Raw genomic sequence first — 19851 nt, forward strand, 5'->3', positions numbered from 1 at the left:
GTACATGCATACCAGTAGCAGCCTCTTCAATATGCTGTCGGTTTATATTGGCATCACTGCTACATCGCTAGACAAGACAAGTCCATACAACTATGCGCTTGAAACACACAGTCTGGTGAACACACGCTTCCTTCCACACGCTTCCTTCCACTTGCACACTTATAGTGTATAGAAAAGCGTAGCTTGAAGGCGCTAGTGTCACACACCAACATCAGTTGAATTCGAGAAGCTGCTGCCAAATCCCTGTATGGCTACCAAATCCGTGTGTGGCTCATCCACGGCTCACATTCAACTCCTCGGGATAAAGGTGAACAGTACTCACACAAGGTTTTGATGGGGCTGGCGAGACTACTTTCAGAAAATGCCTTCGCATAGGATTATGGGGGGGGGGGAGAGAGAGAGAGAGAGAGAGAGAGAGAGAGAGAGAGAGAGAGAGAGAGAGAGAGAGAGAGAGAGAGAGACACACGCATACACACACACACACACACACACACACACACAGACAGAGAGACAGAGAGACAGAGCTACAGAATAGCAGGTGCAGTTCAATTTGCCTACTGGTGCATACCAGCGTTCTGGGGATCTACTTGAAGTACAGTCATGTAAATATGAAAGCCTCCCGTATTCCACGTCGATGGATCTTAAAGGCCAAACATCTCTTCCTTGAACAACAATCATCTGCCAGGAAAGTAGGTACTCTGCTAGCAACTGATCACGTCACCCGTGACCAGCAATTATAAATTAATTAATTATTTCATCAAACCCTAAGTACGAAGTACCCTGGATAGTGGGCATGACACATTATAGCGGAAAATAGCACCAAAAGGGAAAGTCGGGACCAGCAGTCTTCTGATAGCCAAGTCGAATGTTCTTGGTCTGAGCAGGCTGGAGTACTGACGACCACCGTGCCTGCAAGATCATTGTGCACCTCAAGATCACTGTGCACCTCAATGGATGCCTCAACAAGGTAGGCACCGCACTTGTGAGTTGTGACATATCATAAAATGTGTAGCGTATTTCCCCGAATATAAGCCTTACACCTTTTTACGCCTAACTTCAGGGCCAACAAAGGTGGTGTGACTTACAATCGAGCACGACTTACTACTGAAGTGAAGAGATTGAAACGATATGACATGGATCCGGAAATGGGGGTGCGACTTACAACCGGGAAAATAAGGTATGCTCCACGTTCGCACTTTGGACCTGTGACGTCACTGCAGTATCTCCAAAGACTGTCGCGGAAGGAGGCGGATTACGTACGTGAAATGAGAGGGGAACACACAGCATGGATGACGGCTTATCTATACTGTACTAGTAGCTGATGAGTGCCGCACCACAGCCTCTCACAGCCAAGACCTGTTGAACGGTGCACCACACACCACAGCCTATCCGAGCCAAGACTATTCGACTCGGCACCAAGAGGACTCCACCGTCGGAGGTCAGGACTACGCATATGCTCACTGCATACAGACACTTGGTTTTGAGTATACATGTACACTGCACATGACTGTACATGTTTTTTCAGGTATAAAGCACAGATTTGTATGTTATACTCAGGTTTCTAGTTGATATCAGTAATTTATTGCACTGAAGTATACCCATGACTTTCCATGCTCAGCTCAACTATGACCAACATGCTTTTTACGAGAAATTTACTACGTCAAAACACTCTTTTTGTCTAATCTTAGGATTTTTATGTACTCTGTAACCGGAGCAAATGTCTCACCTGTCCGTGTCTTATTTCTGCTCAGCATGTCGTGTATCGATTTCTTGCGAGAGGACATCTTGCTGAGGGCAGGATGAAAAGCTACGCTCTGCCAACGGCTGCTGCTGCAAGTAGTTGATTACTTGTGCCCTCTCCAGCATTCTAAAATCTAAACGACCCCACTGACATTATGAAACTAGTGTCCAGTTGCAACCTGATACTGTGATGGGCTATTAATTCCTAGAGTATAATAGTATTATACTATAGCAGGAGAAAGTCAGTTAGCACACCAATCTTTGCAGTTTGGGATTGTTTTCCTCCATCAACTACAACGAACATGATATGGATATACCACAGTAATCATTCTACAATGTACTTTTGCAATTTTGAGTAGTTTTCGCAGTTTTCAGTGACATGTCGACGGTGCAATGCGTATGGCCAGCTGGCCAACCGCAGAAGACCTGATCTAATCAGCTGATTCTGACTGTGAGAGTGACTCAGATCCAGGGAGTCGTAAAATACCGGTATTTTACGACTCCCTGCTCAGATCATGTACTCGCGTGCTCGGCTATTTTTTGTAGGCTAGGCTACCAGTGTAGGCTTTTTATAGGCTAGGCTGCGCTGAGCTGTGTACGGATGTCGTCATACGTTATGAGGTTTCGCTTCACGTTGTTCTGCACTACACCGTGAAATTTCACGTCGGTGTGGCAAATTTTGGCGTCGAAACTCCCGTTCATGACGTGAGCTGAGGTCAACTCACGTTCGACGTGAACGCGAGTTTTTCAAATTTAGCCTTGCTATCAGGTTGGGATTATTGACTCGATTTTGTCGATTTTGCCTAAACTAGCTATAGTATAAATAATATTTGTGCGACTTTGGCCTCACCAAAAATCACTGTTTACACTTTTTGAAGTTTTCGCTCCCAGTTTTCGCTCCTGTCGTCAGCGAAATGACGTGACGTGCTTCCCATGCAACGTGAAACGAAAGCTCTTTCTGAGCTCGCGTCGACGCAAAAAATTGACGTTCACGTAAGAGCACAAATCACGCGGGTCGAAACCTCTCTACGAAGTGTCGACGTCGTACAAGTATCGTACACGGCACATACGCATGATACGCGTATACGGTATACCGGTACGGTATACCGGTAGATCGCGGTACACACGACACGGAGTGTAGATCTACATGTACGTAACAATCAGGGAGTAGTAGTATTATTACTCCCTGGTAACTAATAACTACTTGGCCGGTGCATGCGAAAACGTGTCTTCGGGGGAAACCGATTTCTTTCAGAATTTTGAGAAAATCGCTCGGAAAGAAGAGTTATATTTTTTTGTGGCTCAATCGCGGCCGGATCTTGTGTAAGTTGTCTACATAATCATTCCTAATCGATCTCAAGACGACAAGATCAAGAGAAGCGACAAGCGATCGACTTGCAGTAATCATCATGGACGTGGCGGCGCAGGAGGAGTTGGAAGTAGCACTTGAGGAAGGGCCTCTGAGTAGACACACTCGCGGCAGACGCCGAGCAGCACGTCGGTTGAGCTGTGCCGCTCGCGTGATTATCGTCGGCGCGTCCGAAGAGATCGGCAAGGTTTACTATTGACGAGGAAGACGACAATTTATTTGGCGAGTCGTGAGTCGGAGCAGTCGGCAACTAGCAGCTGTACTGCTCACAGTGACTCTGACGAAGCCCCAGCTAAGCGTCCGGGAGTGAAAGACTCCTGCGTTGAGGTTGAAGGCGGGTCGAGAGAGGATGAATTAGGCGGAGATTCTGTGGACTCTGCAAGCGACGATGACCAGGACGCGCTTCAGAGCATTGCCGCTGTGGACTCACTGATTCTCGAAGGCTGTGGCAGCGTTCGGAACTACCATTTCAGCAGCTTCACGTCGAGCGCAATCCTCCATTACGACGACTAAATCTCGGCGATGAAATCCAAGGACCTCGGCATTTTTTTATATTGGTGTGCTAGCTGCGCTGCACGCATGACGATCCTGTCGACTGTCGTGCATCAGTCGACAGCTTCCGCAACGGAACGGACGCGCATCACGTTTGGATAAACTGTGATGGGATACCGTGGAACCGTGTTCATTCAGCTCTGACTATGATTGTGGTTGGCAGATTGCTGAGAACATGACTGTGTGCAAGTGGACAAGGAGAACAATAGCTGTCATCCTGGTGCACATGGAAATCTGGCAATGTGCCTTGGAATATATTTAGTGCAGAAGTGGGAGACAGAGCGCAGCAGTTTATTCTGAACTACAGCTGAGTGTTCAGTCTCCCGCTGTCTGCTGCACCAAGACGGATAGGTGGGGAATCTCCCATAAACTTACCTACATCTGTCGCCTACAAGTTTGTCCTTTCGGAACATGTCGAGCAGTCTGGTGAATCGCAAACCTTGGGTTACCGTATATTTTTGTATCTGTGGACTAAGAAGTGCAAGTCCATCGAGTTCATGACGCGACGGATGGATGTGTGCAACAAGTGTGAGCTGCTCCGGGACGATATTCGTTCGCCTCGTGCATAGGATGAAAAGAATTCTGCAATGAAACCACTCCGTGACCATGTTGTTTTTGCACAAAAAGAACGCGAGTTCTTGTTAGCTCAATGCCGCAATAACTTGCTGGACAATGTTGCCCGGTTTTGACTGGAGAACAAGGCAGCCTTCATTGAATGTCTTGGCAAATTCTAAAGGCTGATACGCAAAACTGTTGCTTCTTTCAGCGACACTGTAGATAATGCATTATACAAGGCATATTCTATGTTGGACAATGCCATAGAAATCATGGTCTCTGTGTACTTTCAAATGTGATATCCAACTTTATCTTCCACAGAGGTGTTCTCTAGATCCCTGCGATTGATTTTCAAGAAAGAACAAAATTTCCAAAAATTTGCCCTTAGACACGGTATTGCATGCACTGGCCCAGCAAGGATAGTAATTTACTATCCTTGCACTGGATGATTGCCAGAGCATGAAATTTACTTGAACTTGAACTTGAAGTAGCAGCAAACAAGCCTTGATTGTCCTTGTTGTTCTGTTCTGTAACTATCCTTGCAAAAAGTAACAGTTAGTTGCATCACCTCCACCAGAATCGCTGAAACTGCTGGTTACTTGTAGTACACTTTGTACTGCTATTGCACAAGTCACGTGGCTAGTGAGCCTGGTGGTTCGGCTATGCTGCACACAATGCACACAAAGGCGAATCGGGCTGGGAGTCCTACAAACCCAGGGCGACCGATTCTTCTACTTCTCTGATCACCTGCATCCATCCTACAAAGCTAGACCTGTTGTTGGTTGACAGCATGACAAGGTGGAGGACACCGTGTTCGGAAACAGTGATCCGGCTTACTACAACCATCCACGGTTGGAAGAGCCCCAGTCTTGCGACCATTCGAACCGTATGGCCAACTAATATGGGTGTTAGCTAGCCCTAGCCCTTCCCAGAGATGCCATAATTTTTCGCAAATCATGCTTTTCGCAACCGTGCCACTGAAAACAAGTGCAAGTAATAAAATCGCATCCGTATATTTTCAGGAGATTTAACTCGGATGGTGAGCCAATTAAATTATGGTGAAAAAAGGAGGACACAGTGTTACGAGTTATGACTAACTGTCCACCAACGTAACCAGATCTTATACAGTCAGCGAGTGCGACAAAATGGCACAAAACTGACAAGGAGTACTGAGGCATTGGGCGACCTGACACCTATAGCTCCAACACTTCTCCAAGGCGCAAACCAACAACCTTCCAACTTGGAAGGCTATTTGTTGCCGTGATGCGTAGCTCGTACTCTTCTTCGTTGCGCTTCCCTTCCCCTCTTGGACCTTTCCGAACCTGAGCCTTCCAAGTTGGAAGGTTGTTGGTTTGAGCATTGGAGAAAGTGTTGGAGCTAGGTGTCAGGTCGCCGAATGTCTCAGTACTCCTTGTCAGTTTTGTGCATTTTGTCGCACTCGCTGACTGTATAGTAGATCTGGTTACGTTGGTGGACAGTTAGTCATAACTTGAAACATTTTGTCCTCCTTTTTTCACCATAATAATGAGAGAGTTCTTTTGCATAGAAAGATGCCAAAACCGCCACAAGAAGTAGCCAGAAATAGCAGAACTGCGGCGACTCAATACCCCTTCCTTCCTCCTGTGAACCACAACTTACATGTACCAGTATGCCTTTGAATAGTACAACTACAAGTAGACGGTATGCATCTTCCACAATTTCAGTGCACGCAAAAGGGAATAAACATAATTATTATTACCCAATGCTGTAGACAGCAAGCTGTTTCGGCCATTAGGCCTCATCAGTACAGCTACGAGCTAAATAGGCCGAGCTACCATACCAGCCATGCATGGTGCAAAGGAGGCAACACGGACATTTTAAAAGATAGCTCGTTGAGTCGTCGCTCTAGCGCCAGAGTGCTTAAACTACAAAAAGTAGCGGACATTGCGTGATGCAGCAGCACTAGAGCAGCGTACTGACACTGTCTGAGAGTGCTCAACAAGACGAAAGCCGAGGAGCGTAATTAAAAGTATCTACAGTTGACCTACTGACAGTACTGTTTCTCTGAAATGAGTCTGAAAGTGAAACCGTGGTGAAAGCACGCGAGAAATGTGCGTGTATGCAAGTTGTTCGACATGTATGATTGTAGTCTTTGACTTGACCGTTTGACCACCGCATGGGGCCAAGGTTGCGGAAAGGTTGTGAGGTAGTTCGCGAAAATGAAGAAAGCTGCGAAGGTTGCGATTTTTTTCCAAAACAACAAAAAGTTGGGAAAAAAGTGGCGAGCATCTTTGGGAACGGGCAAGCCGGCTAACACTAGCCCGTGTTCTGACCCTCATTATAATAGGGTCAAGTAGGGAGTTGTTTGAGTCCTCCTGCCATTGCAATGTCAGCCGTGTATAACGAGGGTCAGAGACAGGGCTAACACCCATGCGGTTCGGATGGTCTCAAGACCGGGGCTCTGTCAACCGTGGATGGTTCTATAGTAAGGTCACTGACACTGTTTCCGAACACAGTCAGTGGTCCTCCGCCTTTGTAACATGTTGTCAACCAACAACATGTTTTCAACAATATAATGTACATGTACAAGGTTTATCTAATTATAGTCTAGACCTGTAGCTAGACCTACCCATCCACTGTGCATGCAAGAACACTGCTGAACAGGATCTGCAGACACGCAGCAGCCCTCCCCTCCACCGTCATCGCGGAGCCAATCTTCGGTCTAATCAGCAGGGCCTAGGGTGTTTACCCTTGGCGTCATCCAGGCAGTCGTGAAAACTGAAAACCCGACTCCCTTTCATCTTGTAGATCTGTTTGACTTCTGTACAAGACTCCATGCGCCTCGAAGTTCTCATCCTGGATAGGACCAAACTACATCATGTGGCCGGCCCACATGATGTAGTAGATGGCAGAAAACTGGCAGAATTTGGTACAATTCCGATATGTTTCATGTGAAGTCGTTACGGTATGTTTGGCATGTTGTCCTGGACACCGATGAGCAGAATTCCAAGAACTGCCCACCATAAGCTTAGTATAGTGTCACTGATTCTCGAGTAGAATCTGAAAATTTTCGAGTTTTATCCGCGCGAAGGCTTATTGTAAAAATGCTTTGCCGTTCATTACGTGTACATGTATGACTGTATACTTCATTGCGATCTGTCCGGCCAGTAGCTCTGAGCTCCGCTGACGAGATCTAACAAGATCGAAACGGCCGGCCACCTGTCCGGAGATTGAGCTTATCTTTAAAGTACCTACCCACCTACCTACCCATACACCCACATACAAGCCTACCCACCAGTAACTTGTTTCAGCGGCTTGCTTGTTGTATTTATTAAAGAGTCGATGAACAAACAGGCCGGTGTTTGCCTATTAGTACTATTACGTGAGACTACATCTGCACTGCAAAACACAATGCAACAGAATCCCAGAAACACACCGGCAGCGGCAGCCATCACACATGCACATTATGGGTGTAGTGTCACCTCAAAGCTGCAGACCTCTACCATACTCAGGCGCTCCCTCAAGTAGTGAAACATCAGAAAACCAAAACGCACGTGTCGCTATAATGGCGTTACATGTACATGTACATGTATTCCTAAACAACATGCCAAGGTCAAGAGAGCAGCAGAGAGATAGAGTGTAGGACTAAAAGAGCTCGAAGGCAGGAGTCTACAAGCTGGCAGGAGTCTACAAGCTGTTTTGCGCCAGGCGTGGGTCGAATGCAATGAAGCAGCTCACTGCATCACCTCTAACTCAAAAGTGAGCTCAATGGTCGAGTATAATCCTCAGAATAATTATGCAACTAAAAATAATACATGCGCACGTACATCCAAATAGCAGCCTAGACAAAGAAGTACAGTCAAGTATTGGCAGTCTCGAAATCAAAGATGATCATGATGATGGTTTATATACGTTAGGGGAAAATCGTTTTTTTCTGGAAACCGCGTATACCACTAGTCTAGCGGGCAGCGGCCTTGGGTAACGTTCTATCCTTACAATAGGCTCACATACACTAGTAAGTAGAATACTAATCTAGTTAAATACATGCACCACTGTATGCAGCGCAGGCAGGTAGGCAGCCAGGCAGAGACTAACCTTTCCTTTTGGTCCTTCTAGACCGAGCGCTGGCATACAGCGATTCCATGGTCGAGGTGAGAATGTTAGTACTATGATCAACATCTGTGACCCTACCAGGCCGGGAGTTGTTTCAGACAACTCCTAGTGGAGCCTACATGCAGGAAAGACTCTTACTCTAATCTAGCCTAGTCTCCACGGCCACTGCCAAACCCAGACTCGCTCACAATAGTCTGGCGGCCGCCATGTGATTACTCCTGGTCGCCACAATGACTACATGTATGTGGCCGTCAACCCACACACCACATGCCACCTATTGCGACCACCAGGCTAGGGTCGGGACTGGTACACTCGTTACCCACTACATCAGAACATGCGATTTGTACCGACAGTCACCAATGGTTACCCGCCTTGTATCCGTGAGTATTACTACATATACATTGTATACCACCAAGAGTACATAAACCAGTTTATGTACTCTTGATACCACTTGACTTGTAGTATACTAGTAACTAGAGTGTTTAGAGTACCTGCTGGTATGATCGTGCCTCGTGGCTCTGGTCAGGCACTATGGTAAATCAGAGGACATTCGCATCTTCTTTTTTCTGTTTTGCTAGCCTACAGTCTAGTACAGAGCAGCTCACGAAAGCGAAGGATCAATAATTAATTTACATAGGTAAGTGGTGACGTTAGGCGCATATGGCAGCCAGCTGTTTCTTTCTGTATTCGTTCGTCTAGACGTCCGGTGTTTGTTGCTGCGTGCTGAGGTGGTGTTCGCTCCCACACTCGCGAATCTTCAGGGGTTCACCGGACGAAGTAATACATAATTATAATAACAATGTGTGCATAATTGTTCAGAACTTCGGATCCCTAACGTGATAAATAATTATTGGTTAGGGTAGAGTATAAACGGGGCGGGGACTACACCCAGCCTTGGCAGTCTAGCATTGTTCCGCAGCTGCTGCTCCAAAAAGCGGCAAAATGCACAGTAGCAGTGGACCTAGTGGTACCGTGTAAGTGTTGGCTGGTTGAAGCCTTCTCGTTAAGGAACCGTGACCACAATTTTTTAATGAAGTTGGTTGTTCCAACGAGGAACACACGCTTCCTGCCGAACTTGACACTTCAGAGCACACGAGGAGCACGTCGCACCTTCCACTCGGCAAACCTGCCGAGGGAGTGGTGCTTTCTTGCAGGTTGCCGAGTGGAAGGTGCGACGTGCTCCTCGTGTGCTCCGGGTGGCAGTCGTGAGTCAGTCAAGTGTCAAGTTCGGCAGGAAGCGTGTATTCCTCGTTGGAACAACCAACTAACTTCATCACTAAGTGCTTTTGATAGGAAGGTCGTCCGTGTGACGTGTGCTCGTATGCGCTGTAAACTGCACTCGATCAGTTTCCATGGTTTCTGCTAGTGCTAGCCTTACTGGCCCGGCGCCGAAGTAAAAGTTCAAAACACTGCATGATTGTGTTATGTATTACATGTATGTGTCCACTTCTAGACGACGAATACAATGGATTTCTTTTGTGACTGGAACGCAAACTGGCTGTACGTTGTTGTCCGGTTAAAGGGACCTCGACCGTGTATCCTCCCTATGCAAGTACATGCACATACATGTACATGTATAATGTACCGAAGGATGTACCCAGAGTGCTGACAGTGCTCAACACCACAAAGGCAGTGCGTAATACACAACAAAACAACACTGAGTGCAACGAAAATGAGTTCAAGCCAAGTCCCACGGGACAAAGACTAATGTCAACTTTCACTGGACGACGACGAGAATAGTACTTCAAAGTAAGATAGCGGTCTAACTACAATTCGAAGCAGCACACCACCCAACCTGAGTGGATATTTTAATTATTTTTGATCCATCCAAGTGAGTGGCGAGATATTTCTGATCCCCCCACCGAGTTGGCCGCGGTGTGCTGCTTTGCTGCTTCGAATTTACAAAGTATGTCAACTGTCAATGGACGATGACGAGACCAGTAAGATATTTGACAAGTCGGTAACTACAATTGTGCTGCTTCGAATTGTAGTTGGACCGCGTTGTCAACCATCTTACTGGTCTTGTCATCGTCCAGTGACAGTTGACATACAGTACGTTGTCCCGTGGCACTTGGCTTGAACTCATCTTTGTTGCACTCACCTCTTTGGTCTCTCCTTATTCCTTAATAGAACCCTCCGAGTTGGAAGGCTGTTGGTTAGCGCTTCGGAGATGTGTTGGAGCTAGGTGTCAGGTCGTCGAATGTCTCAGTACTCTGGCAGTGTTGTGCCTAGTTTAGTTGTTGCACTTTTCTGACTGTATAATATACATGTATGCTAAGTTGACAGTGAAGTTGTGATACGTATAATCAAGAGTAGATAAACAAGAGTGTGCAACTCCGGATGGATTGGCCCACGGCGGAATTTTTTGTTGACGTAATCTTTTCGACGACGCACGCGCTGCGAGCCTTTTGGAGAGTTTTCCCTCGTGCACTTGGCTGGGCTTTACACTACAAGGTCGGTGCCCAGCACGTGCTCTCACACTGCTCTGCGGCAAAGCCGCGTTTCTCTGAAAAAAGGTGACGTAAACAAAAAATTCCGCCGTGGGCGCGGGGTATCTGCAGATTGTGCAGGAGAGATCCGGAGTTGCACACTCTTGTTTATCTACTCTTGGTATAATCAAGAGTAGATAAACAAGAGTGTGCAACTCCGGATCTCTCCTGCACAATCTGCAGATACCCCGCGCCCACGGCGGAATTTTTTGTTTACGTCACCTTTTTTCAGAGAAACGCGGCTTTGCCGCAGAGCAGTGTGAGAGCACGTGCTGGGCACCGACCTTGCAGTGTAAAGCCCAGCCAAGTGCACGAGGGAAAACTCTCCAAAAGGCTCGCAGCGCGTGCGTCGTCGAAAAGATTACGTCAACAAAAAATTCCGCCGTGGGCCAACCCATGCGGAGTTGCACACTCTTGTTTATCTACTCTTGGTATAATCCATATGTTTTATTGGTTCTCGTTGCATGTGCTGTATTGTACCGGTATTGCACTTGAAGAGAATGCGCGAATGGTTCATGAACACTTGTATTTTTATATATTTATAATACTCTTCAAAGTCCGAAGACAATGTTGAGTTGTCTCGGCTTGGATGACGACTACGTCATAGCTGTATTGGATGACGTTTGGAGAAACAATGTGACACACTATAAGTATTGCACCCTGTAGATACATGTACATGTAGCTGCGATGTGTGACAATGACGGCATGTGATGTTAGCTGGCCTTTACACTGACTGGTACCATAGACCAGGAGGATGCGACGGTAGCGCATTTGGACCTCCTAATACCGGACTCCCCTGCTTCTGTCACCACGTTTGGTGTGTTTGACGGGCATGGAGGGGCAGCCGTGTCGCGAATGCTGTCGCGAGATGTTCCTGCCAGGCTGTGCGACAGGCTAGCCCGTAAGTAAAAACTCCAAATGCAGCATGTCTATATAATATTATATTCTCTCTCTCTCTCTCTTGTATAAAGAAGCCTTGCTTGGTAGTTTTTAAACATGTTTTTCGATCATGACAGCATGATTGTATTGTTACAAGGCGAGGACCAAGAGTTCATTACCCCTGGGGGTTGAACTCTTGCGAGGACGCATAGTGCTCCTGACTACAACCATAACCCGGTTGGCAGAGTCCCGGTCTTGCGACCATTTGAACCAGGGAGTAGTGAAATACTTCATCACTCCCTTAGTATTGACTCACATAGATTTTTGCCATACCTAAGCAGTCAAATATTCCTGCATATTTCACTCCTTAGGGCTATATTGACTGCTTATATTTGACTGCTTAGGGGTTGCGCAGTTGAACGGTGCCTAGTGCAGCATTGTCACTGCATGAGTAGGTGGTGGTGCAACGGTTGTGCAATCATAAAACCGGGATTCATGAGGTTATCGTTCTGGAATTTGAAATACGGACTGTTTGTCGTGATAAATCTAATATTGACTTCGTACTTGGTCAGTATAGGAAATAAAAACCTCGTAAAAGACCTCGGCTTCGCCTCGGTCTTTTACTCGGCTTTTATTTCCTATATTGACCTCGTACTCAGTCAATATTAGATACGTATTTTACTACTCCCTGGTTCGGACCCTCTTTACTCTAGCCTAGGGCCAGTAGGGCCTAGGGCTAGTAGGGGTTGGTTCATGTAGCGCCTACAGTACTAGCCAGTGGCACTAGTGCACTGTACAGGCTACACACCCATTGTGTTTTTTTGGGTTTTTTCAATGTGATTTAAAAAAAACTATAACTAGGCCATCCAGAATTAATTCGTTGTTTCGGGTCACCCGACCGACCGTCTTTTTTCACCCGACCGCAAAATGTTTTTTTTATAGTGCATGCAAATGTACAAACTAGACTATGTACACACGCGACCCTAATAATAGCAGTCCAGATATCCACCTCAGAAGCAGCCATGGCTAGCCAAATGACAGGATGCAGCGCTTGGTGACGACGTTGTCTTCTATCTCCGATCCGCAATCGGTCCTGAAACAGCATCAGCTCCGCCACCTTGTCGCTATTTACAGAAGTTTTCAAAGTGAGAGCTGCTCGCCGGTCAGACTCGTTTGCCAGCGAGGCCAATATCTGGTCCTGGAGGGGACCTGGATCTGATGGGACAATGTCAATGACTGCGCTGGATTGTTTCCACTGCAGTCAGATTTGATCGACTGGCTAGATGGACAAAAGCTATTCGATGTACATGTGCATGGACGTAACCAAAATAAAAAATAAAATAAAATAAAAAATATACCCGACCGACCGACCCTGGTACGGATGAGTGAATTAAGTGACCCGAAACAACGAATTAATTCTAGGTGGCCTGTAGCTTGTAGATCTATACGAGTTCATAACCCCCGTGCCCCGGGTGTTATGAACTCTTGATCTTGGTACAGTGGTCCCTCCGGCACCATTAATTTTGTGCCACGAAAATCTGCTGGATTAGGGAGGGTGCTGGATTAACAAATCTGATTTACTGCTGCAATGTGCATGAAGAGGACATTTTGGCTACTGAAAATTGTGCTGGTTTATCGAGGGTGCTGGATTATAAAGTGCCGGATTAGAGAGGGACGACTGTAGTAGATAACCGCCCGCCGCAAGAGAAGCACAGTGTCAGTCTGCACCGGCGCGGTACGCTGTGCACCCGCAGAATAATGACAATAAATAACTACATGTAATACCATCACCAGGGAGTCGTAAAATACCCTGACTAATACATTATTACTTATAATTATCCAGTTTGGCATGTCACTCAAAGCATGCCATGAGCTAACGCTTCTGTTGACAGTTTCTCGCCATTGTTTACGGTCATGAGCTTGGGTCTGGGCGTTGCTGATGGTAAGTTCGACACTCTTGACTCGGATCTTTTCAGACCGTGAGTGTCGATCCGATGGCAACGCATTGGGGGGCGCCCGCGTGGCGTCTTGCTGTCATAGGTGTCAATGGCTAACATCAGTGCTTGGTATCATGGAGAGTTTGGGCCGTGTTGGACAACGTGGCCAAACCATAGAAGTCGACGTTCTCTGCAAATAGAGGTAATAGGGATGTTATTTGTTTGGGAGTGCAGGTGACTATTGGTGATAATTATGATGAGGATGGTGGATATTCATGAGAAATTTCAGCTTTTTCCTACGCCATATATCTAATTTGGAGGAAAGGGCTTTGGACAATGTCCAAAGGGAACAAATATAACAGAATGGCATGATTAAGACATTATTTTAAAATGCAGAAATGGGACACAAGAGAATGTCTCTTCCAAGCCGTGGATGAGAAGGCACGTCTGGCCGCAGAATATACTATTACTACTCTCATAGACTATAGACTATAGTTATCATGCCGGTTATTGCAATGATAGTGGACAAGCCTGCACGCTCTCAGTGATTGAAACACACACATGCACCCCCCCCCCCCCCACACACACACACACATCATGCACCCCCCCCCCCCACACACACACGCACATGCCCTCCCCCACATACAAATATATGTCCCCCCCCCCCCTCACACACACATCATGGCAACGAAGCGAATTTTCTTGGTATTTGGGCGATATTTTGAATTCTCGGGAAAAAAATTGCTGAGAAGAAAAATTCGCACCATGTGTGCAACCTTGGCGGTGAAGGGTGTCCGATTTTGGACGAAAATGATTTGGCAGCACTACATTTACATGTACATGCAATTGTTAGATTGACAGCACCGGCCCCCGGCTACACGTTGGTTACCTCCACTCGTTAACCTGCCTGCTGTTGATGCTGCCACGCAAACTAGTACTGGTCAAGAAAACTTGAATTTCATCTACAAACCTGAGCAACTGCTTCAATTTTGCTACACGTTGGTTACCTTCATCAGTACCGCTTGGAAATAACTCGTATGTTGTTGATGTTGTCACGTTAACTTTAACTGTAAAAAAACAAAAAAACAAAAAAAACTTGAATTTCATCTGCAAACCTAAACAACTACAAGTGCCTCAACCAGTATTAGTTTGCGTGGCAGCATCAACAGCAGGCAGGTTAACGAGTGGAGGTAACCAACGTGTAGCCGGGGTGTTCCGACGTGGTGAAGGCCTACCCATGGCCACGTCGGGACATCACCAACCCCGTCTACAGAGAGCACCACACTGTGACATCTCCACGACCCCGCATGCAATCTCCACCATGGGTTACTGCTGAGCTCAGGTCTGCTGTAAAACGCAAGCGTGATCTATACAGTGTGTACAAAAAATATCCGACAGCAGTAAATCATGCAGCTTATAACCGACAAAGGAATGCTGTAAAGCACCTGTCTCGGCAAGCACATCGTCAATATATACGCTCCATCCAAGCATCACTAACGTCACCGAATCGACCTACACTCTTTCAGTTTGTGCGAGCACAGCGGCACACTTCCGGCCGTGTCATGCCCCAAACGATGATAGCATCCGACGGTACGGTCGCCACGTCCCCCAAGAGCATAGCTGATGTTCTGAATACTCAGTTCACCTCATTTGGGCTACCTGATGATCCTTCGTGGCGCATTCCCCCTTTGTCCCAGTCGCCTTTCATATCTGTTCCGTTCCGTACAATCACTGTCACTACGTTTCAAGTTCGGAAATATCTGAAGCGCCTGAAATGTGGAAAGTCTCCCGGCTCAGATGGGATCCCGAATGAAGTGCTGCAGTCTCTTGCACCATCAATAGCCTATCCTCTCGCCATTATTTTTAATATGTCATTTCGAACTGGTACATTCCCACAGGATTGGAAATCCGCCATCGTGACACCGCTTTACAAGAATAAAGGCTCCCGTGCTTGCCCGGCAAACTACCGCCCCATCTCTCTGCTGCGCACAGTTTCCAAACTTTGTGAGCGTATTGTATTCGATTCCCTCTACCTGCACATCGCGCCGGCTCTCTCACCAGCTCAGTCGGGATTCTGCCGTGGTGACTCAACTCAATACCAGGTGACTCGACTTGTCCAAGACATAGCGACAAAGAGGAACTGTGGGGAGCATGTGGGAATGGTGTTTTTCGACTTGGCTAAGGCATTCGACACCGTTTGGCATCGTGGCTTACTTGCCAAGTTGGAGGTCACCTTCCGGGTGGAGGATGCTGCCTTGCGTTGGATATCCTCGTATCTGTCTGCTCGTTCTCAGGCTGTTCGCTTGTCTTATTTCTTGTCTGATCCCCTCCCTGTAACGTCTGGAGTGCCCCAAGGTTCCATTCTGGGTCCTTTGTTATTCTTGCTTTACGTTAATGACCTACCTTCAGTTGTCCCCGATGTTAGTTTGTATGCGGATGACACTGGCCTTATCTGTTCTGATTCCTCCCCTGCACAATTACTCCTTACCATGCAGCATCGCATCAACAGCACTGTCATGTGGATGCAAACGTGGAAACTCCAGCCCAATTTAGACAAGACAGAAGCCATGTATATTTCTTCATCCCCTCCTGATCAACCATTATACTTCCCTGACTCGACTATGCCTATCCGTGTTGTTACTCAGCACAAACATCTCGGTGTGATGTTTGACTGCAAACTCTCTTGGGCTGCACATGTCAACTGTGTATGCAAGCGAACCAGTTCAGCATTAGGGGTACTACAACCACATTGCACTCATTTGCCCATCCAGTGTAAACTATTATTTTATCAGTGCTATATTCTCCCTATATTCGACTATTGCGATACCGCTTGGTGTGGCCTTTCTGACATAACTCTGAACCAATTAGAAGTCCACCATAGATTTATACTTAAAATTCTTTACAACAAGGATCGATGTTTTCCTTCGGATGCCCTTTATCGACTTGCACACACTTCTCCTCTCTCCGTTCGTCATAAGCACCATCTCTGTACACTGGTTCATAAAATATTTCTTCATAAAACCCCTTCACACATGATGAAGTACAATTGGTTTTCGACAAGCTCAACCCGTAACGCGCTCATCCTGCCTCTTGTTAAGGTACTAGTACTCCTTTGTAGGGTCAAAAATCGAAGTTTAGAAATCGGCTTTTTTGACTCTTTCAGTGGACGCACAAGGCCCTAAACCTGTGGAATCCAAAATTTGAGGCGAATCGGCACAGTCTTTGCAAAGTTACAGGCCAGTGAAGTGCGTGGGTATGTACGATGTACGCACTGCAGCGTGACCATGCTAGCTGTCAGAAGAGCAAAAATGAGTACTCATGACTTGGCAAAAATTCAAATATTCGTTACCATGACTGCACAAAATGGCGACCCAGCGTAAAAACTGGGTTCCCTTGCGCTTTTTGCATCACAAACAGCAACTATTCTGCACTCGCTGTGCTGAGCTTGAAGATGGGAAACAAAAAAATGGAAAGGTAGATACTACGTTGCCAAAAAGAAGAAATATTATGGAAAGAAGCCTGAAACAGCTCCCGATCCTAACCCTGTTCCTGTGGAAGCGGAGCCAGAAGATATTGGACGTAGCTCTTCATTTGCAAAGCTCGTCGGCTGCAAACCCTGGTGGGAGCAGGAGACATCAGACAGCGATGGCGATGTTGGAACGGAGTCTGATACCTCACTGACCTCGAACCCAGACACGAGTGACAGCAGTGATGACAGTGATTGTTTCGAGGCTGATGAGCCCCATACTGGTGCGGGAAACGTATTTTCGACTTGGAGCAGCTGCAAGAGATTCTGCTGAAATGTGTGTGCAGTTTGTAAAGTTGGCGGTATCATTTTGGAAAAGGAGAGACAGCAAGGCTTAGGATCACACATGGTCATATCCTGTTCATCAGAATCATGTCCTGGTGCTAATGTCAAGTTTTCATCGTCCATAAGAACAAGATTTTTTGACGTCAACCGATGCTCCGTTTTAGCTGCCAGGCCCATTGGCCGAGGACACTCTGGTCTCCAGAAATTCTGTGCCATTATGGACCTCCCCAAGCCTGTCAACAAGACGAACTTCCAGAAAAACCAACAAGCTGCAATTGAGGCTGCACACACGGTTGGCGAGAAAAGCCGCAACTACGCTGCCCAGCAGCTGTTAGCAGAAAATCCCGAAGCCAGAGGCCATCTACAAGTTGCTGGTGCCTGTTTACCGAAGACTGGCAGACCAGGCACTTCTGAAACGGTGCTTGCTTGGTGCCACACAAAATGCCAAAGAAGCATTCAATGGTGTCGTGTGGCGCATGTGCCCGAAGGAAGTCAATGCAGGTCGCTGTGTGGTGGAGCTCGCTGCAAATCTTGCTACATGCACTTTCAATGATGGTGCCATGAGCCTTTGTCAAGTTCTTGAGAGAAATGTCGTGTTCTGTTGGCCATAACACACACCATCAAGGCACTGAAGAAGGAGGATACGGACCGCATTGCACATGCCGAAGTGGCCAGTTCAGCATTGCAAAAAAGCACAAGAAAGAAGAGGAGAAGAAAGAAAAAGGGCTGGGAAGAGCAAAGAACAGAGCAAGAAGGTGTCACATATGAGGCTGGGGGATTTTAGCTTGGTTTGGTGAGGTTTTGTTGCTGACATTACAGCTTATGCCTGCATTTTTGTCTGTTTTGGACCCCTTTTTTTCACTGTTTTTAGCCTACTGCGAGTGTGTTTTCTGAAGTTTTCTCTTGGATAAAGTGTCTGGACACCCCCCAAAGTATACATTTTTGGAAAGGTGATGCCCAGGCCTAGGGCACCTGGGTGTTTTCAAGAGCAACACTTTAACTGGAACAATCTTTGCCCTCTCTCAAATGTTGCAACACGGTCGCGTATTATATATGTTGTTTTATAAGGTGTATTGTGCGTCCTTTGTTCCTTTGGATGGACTTCTGTTGACCCAGGTGCCCTTCCCCAGACCTAGATGGTTTGGATCCAACAAATTTGGACCCATCAAATAGTCTTTTCCTGGACATTTTTTTAAGAAAATGTGTAGCCCGTCATATCGACAGAAAGTGTACATTCTGATTTACATTTTCCAAGGATCTCGCAAAGCATGACAATATATTTTCTGCTGTTGCAATCACTACCCTTTCATCTGTGTGTGGAGAAAATTTGGAGTGATTTGCTTGTGTGGGACCAAAGTAATGCCTCTTCTTGTGCGGTCGGCCCAGATACACCCGCGAAAAGAGTACTAGTACCTTAAGTCAGCCCAGTATCTAAAGTCCCCTTTGTTTTCCGGCTACTCTCATTGGTTATCATTACCATACGGTCTGAAAACTTGTTCTTCTATTGGTCAGTTTAAAGATTTACTATCACAACTGAACTAGACGCAATAATTATCATCGAAGAACATTCTCGAATACCTGGGTGATGCACGAATTTTGATAGTGCTCACTGCCGTTAATCGTTTTTCTTTGTAATTTTCCATTCATTTTCTGCTCTAATTCATATTTGCTTTGTTTTCCTAGCTTACTATTGCCGTGGCTGGCTCAACGCCCTTGTCTCAGGGGATTCTGTCCCTGCATTAGCTATGCTTGTCACATGCTATGAGATTGTGTCTAATAATAATAATAATAATAACCTTCTCGCGACAGTGTCATGGTGATGACAAAAAAACTGTTGACAGTTGACAAGCTGAGAGAAGGACGCCATGGGCAGAAGTTGGAAGAAAAAGAAAAAGAAGTCTTTATGCAAGTTAAAGAAAAAAACGAAGAAAACAAGACGACATCAGGAGTAGTCTCCTAACCCCCTAGCATCATGAGGGTCAGAACCGGGTGCGATACCCATATGGTTCAAATGGTCCGCAGGGACCGGGGCTCTGCCAACCGCGGAAGGTTGTAGTAAGGTCACTGTTTCCGAACACAGTGTCCTTCACCTTGTTTCATGCTGTCAATCTAACAATTGCGTGAACTATAACAAGGTTTATCTAATACTGGTTTTTAACCAGTGTTAGGTTATATCATACACGTACATGTAGCTAATCTTGCTTGATCCCGATGATGTCATCTTCTGCTTGAACCAGGACATGGGTTAAATCATATGGACCATTGCCTACGAGAGGCATTTCACGACTCAGACGATCGCCTGCAGGAGAGACATTATGGTGAGTTTTTGTTCTTCAGTCTTGCATTTATACTAGAAAGTGATACCGTACTTCCGCACATATAAGCGCATGTGCTTATGTCCGGACAGAAGCGCACCCCCCAATTATA

General features: G+C 46.4%; 2 protein-coding genes across 3 annotated transcripts in view; one reads left to right on the forward strand and one right to left on the reverse strand.

Annotated features, from left to right (window-relative positions):
- The window catches only part of LOC135814403 (rho GTPase-activating protein 32-like), a 36722-nt gene extending 28279 nt beyond the window's left edge, over nucleotides 1-8443 (reverse strand). The window contains exon 1 of one of the 2 annotated variants that reach the window (XM_065327519.1): nucleotides 8291-8443. In XM_065327519.1, coding sequence (XP_065183591.1) covers nucleotides 8291-8339 — 49 coding nt within the window. In that variant the 5' untranslated portion in view covers nucleotides 8340-8443. Of the gene's footprint in view, nucleotides 1-1726; nucleotides 2073-8290 lie in introns of those variants that run through there. The other variant, XM_065327518.1, reaches the window with a different exon arrangement.
- Nucleotides 8444-8868: 425 nt separating this feature from the next.
- Nucleotides 8869-19851, forward strand: part of LOC135813398 (uncharacterized) — a 28306-nt gene continuing 17323 nt past the window's right edge. The window contains exons 1-4 of the mRNA XM_065326496.1: nucleotides 8869-8945; nucleotides 9762-9843; nucleotides 11543-11698; nucleotides 19662-19742. Coding sequence (XP_065182568.1) covers nucleotides 9774-9843; nucleotides 11543-11698; nucleotides 19662-19742 — 307 coding nt within the window. The 5' untranslated portion in view covers nucleotides 8869-8945; nucleotides 9762-9773. The remainder of the gene's footprint in view (nucleotides 8946-9761; nucleotides 9844-11542; nucleotides 11699-19661; nucleotides 19743-19851) is intronic.

Source organism: Sycon ciliatum, chromosome 4 (assembly GCF_964019385.1).
Source record: "Sycon ciliatum chromosome 4, ocSycCili1.1, whole genome shotgun sequence".
Lineage (NCBI taxonomy): Eukaryota > Metazoa > Porifera > Calcarea > Leucosolenida > Sycettidae > Sycon > Sycon ciliatum.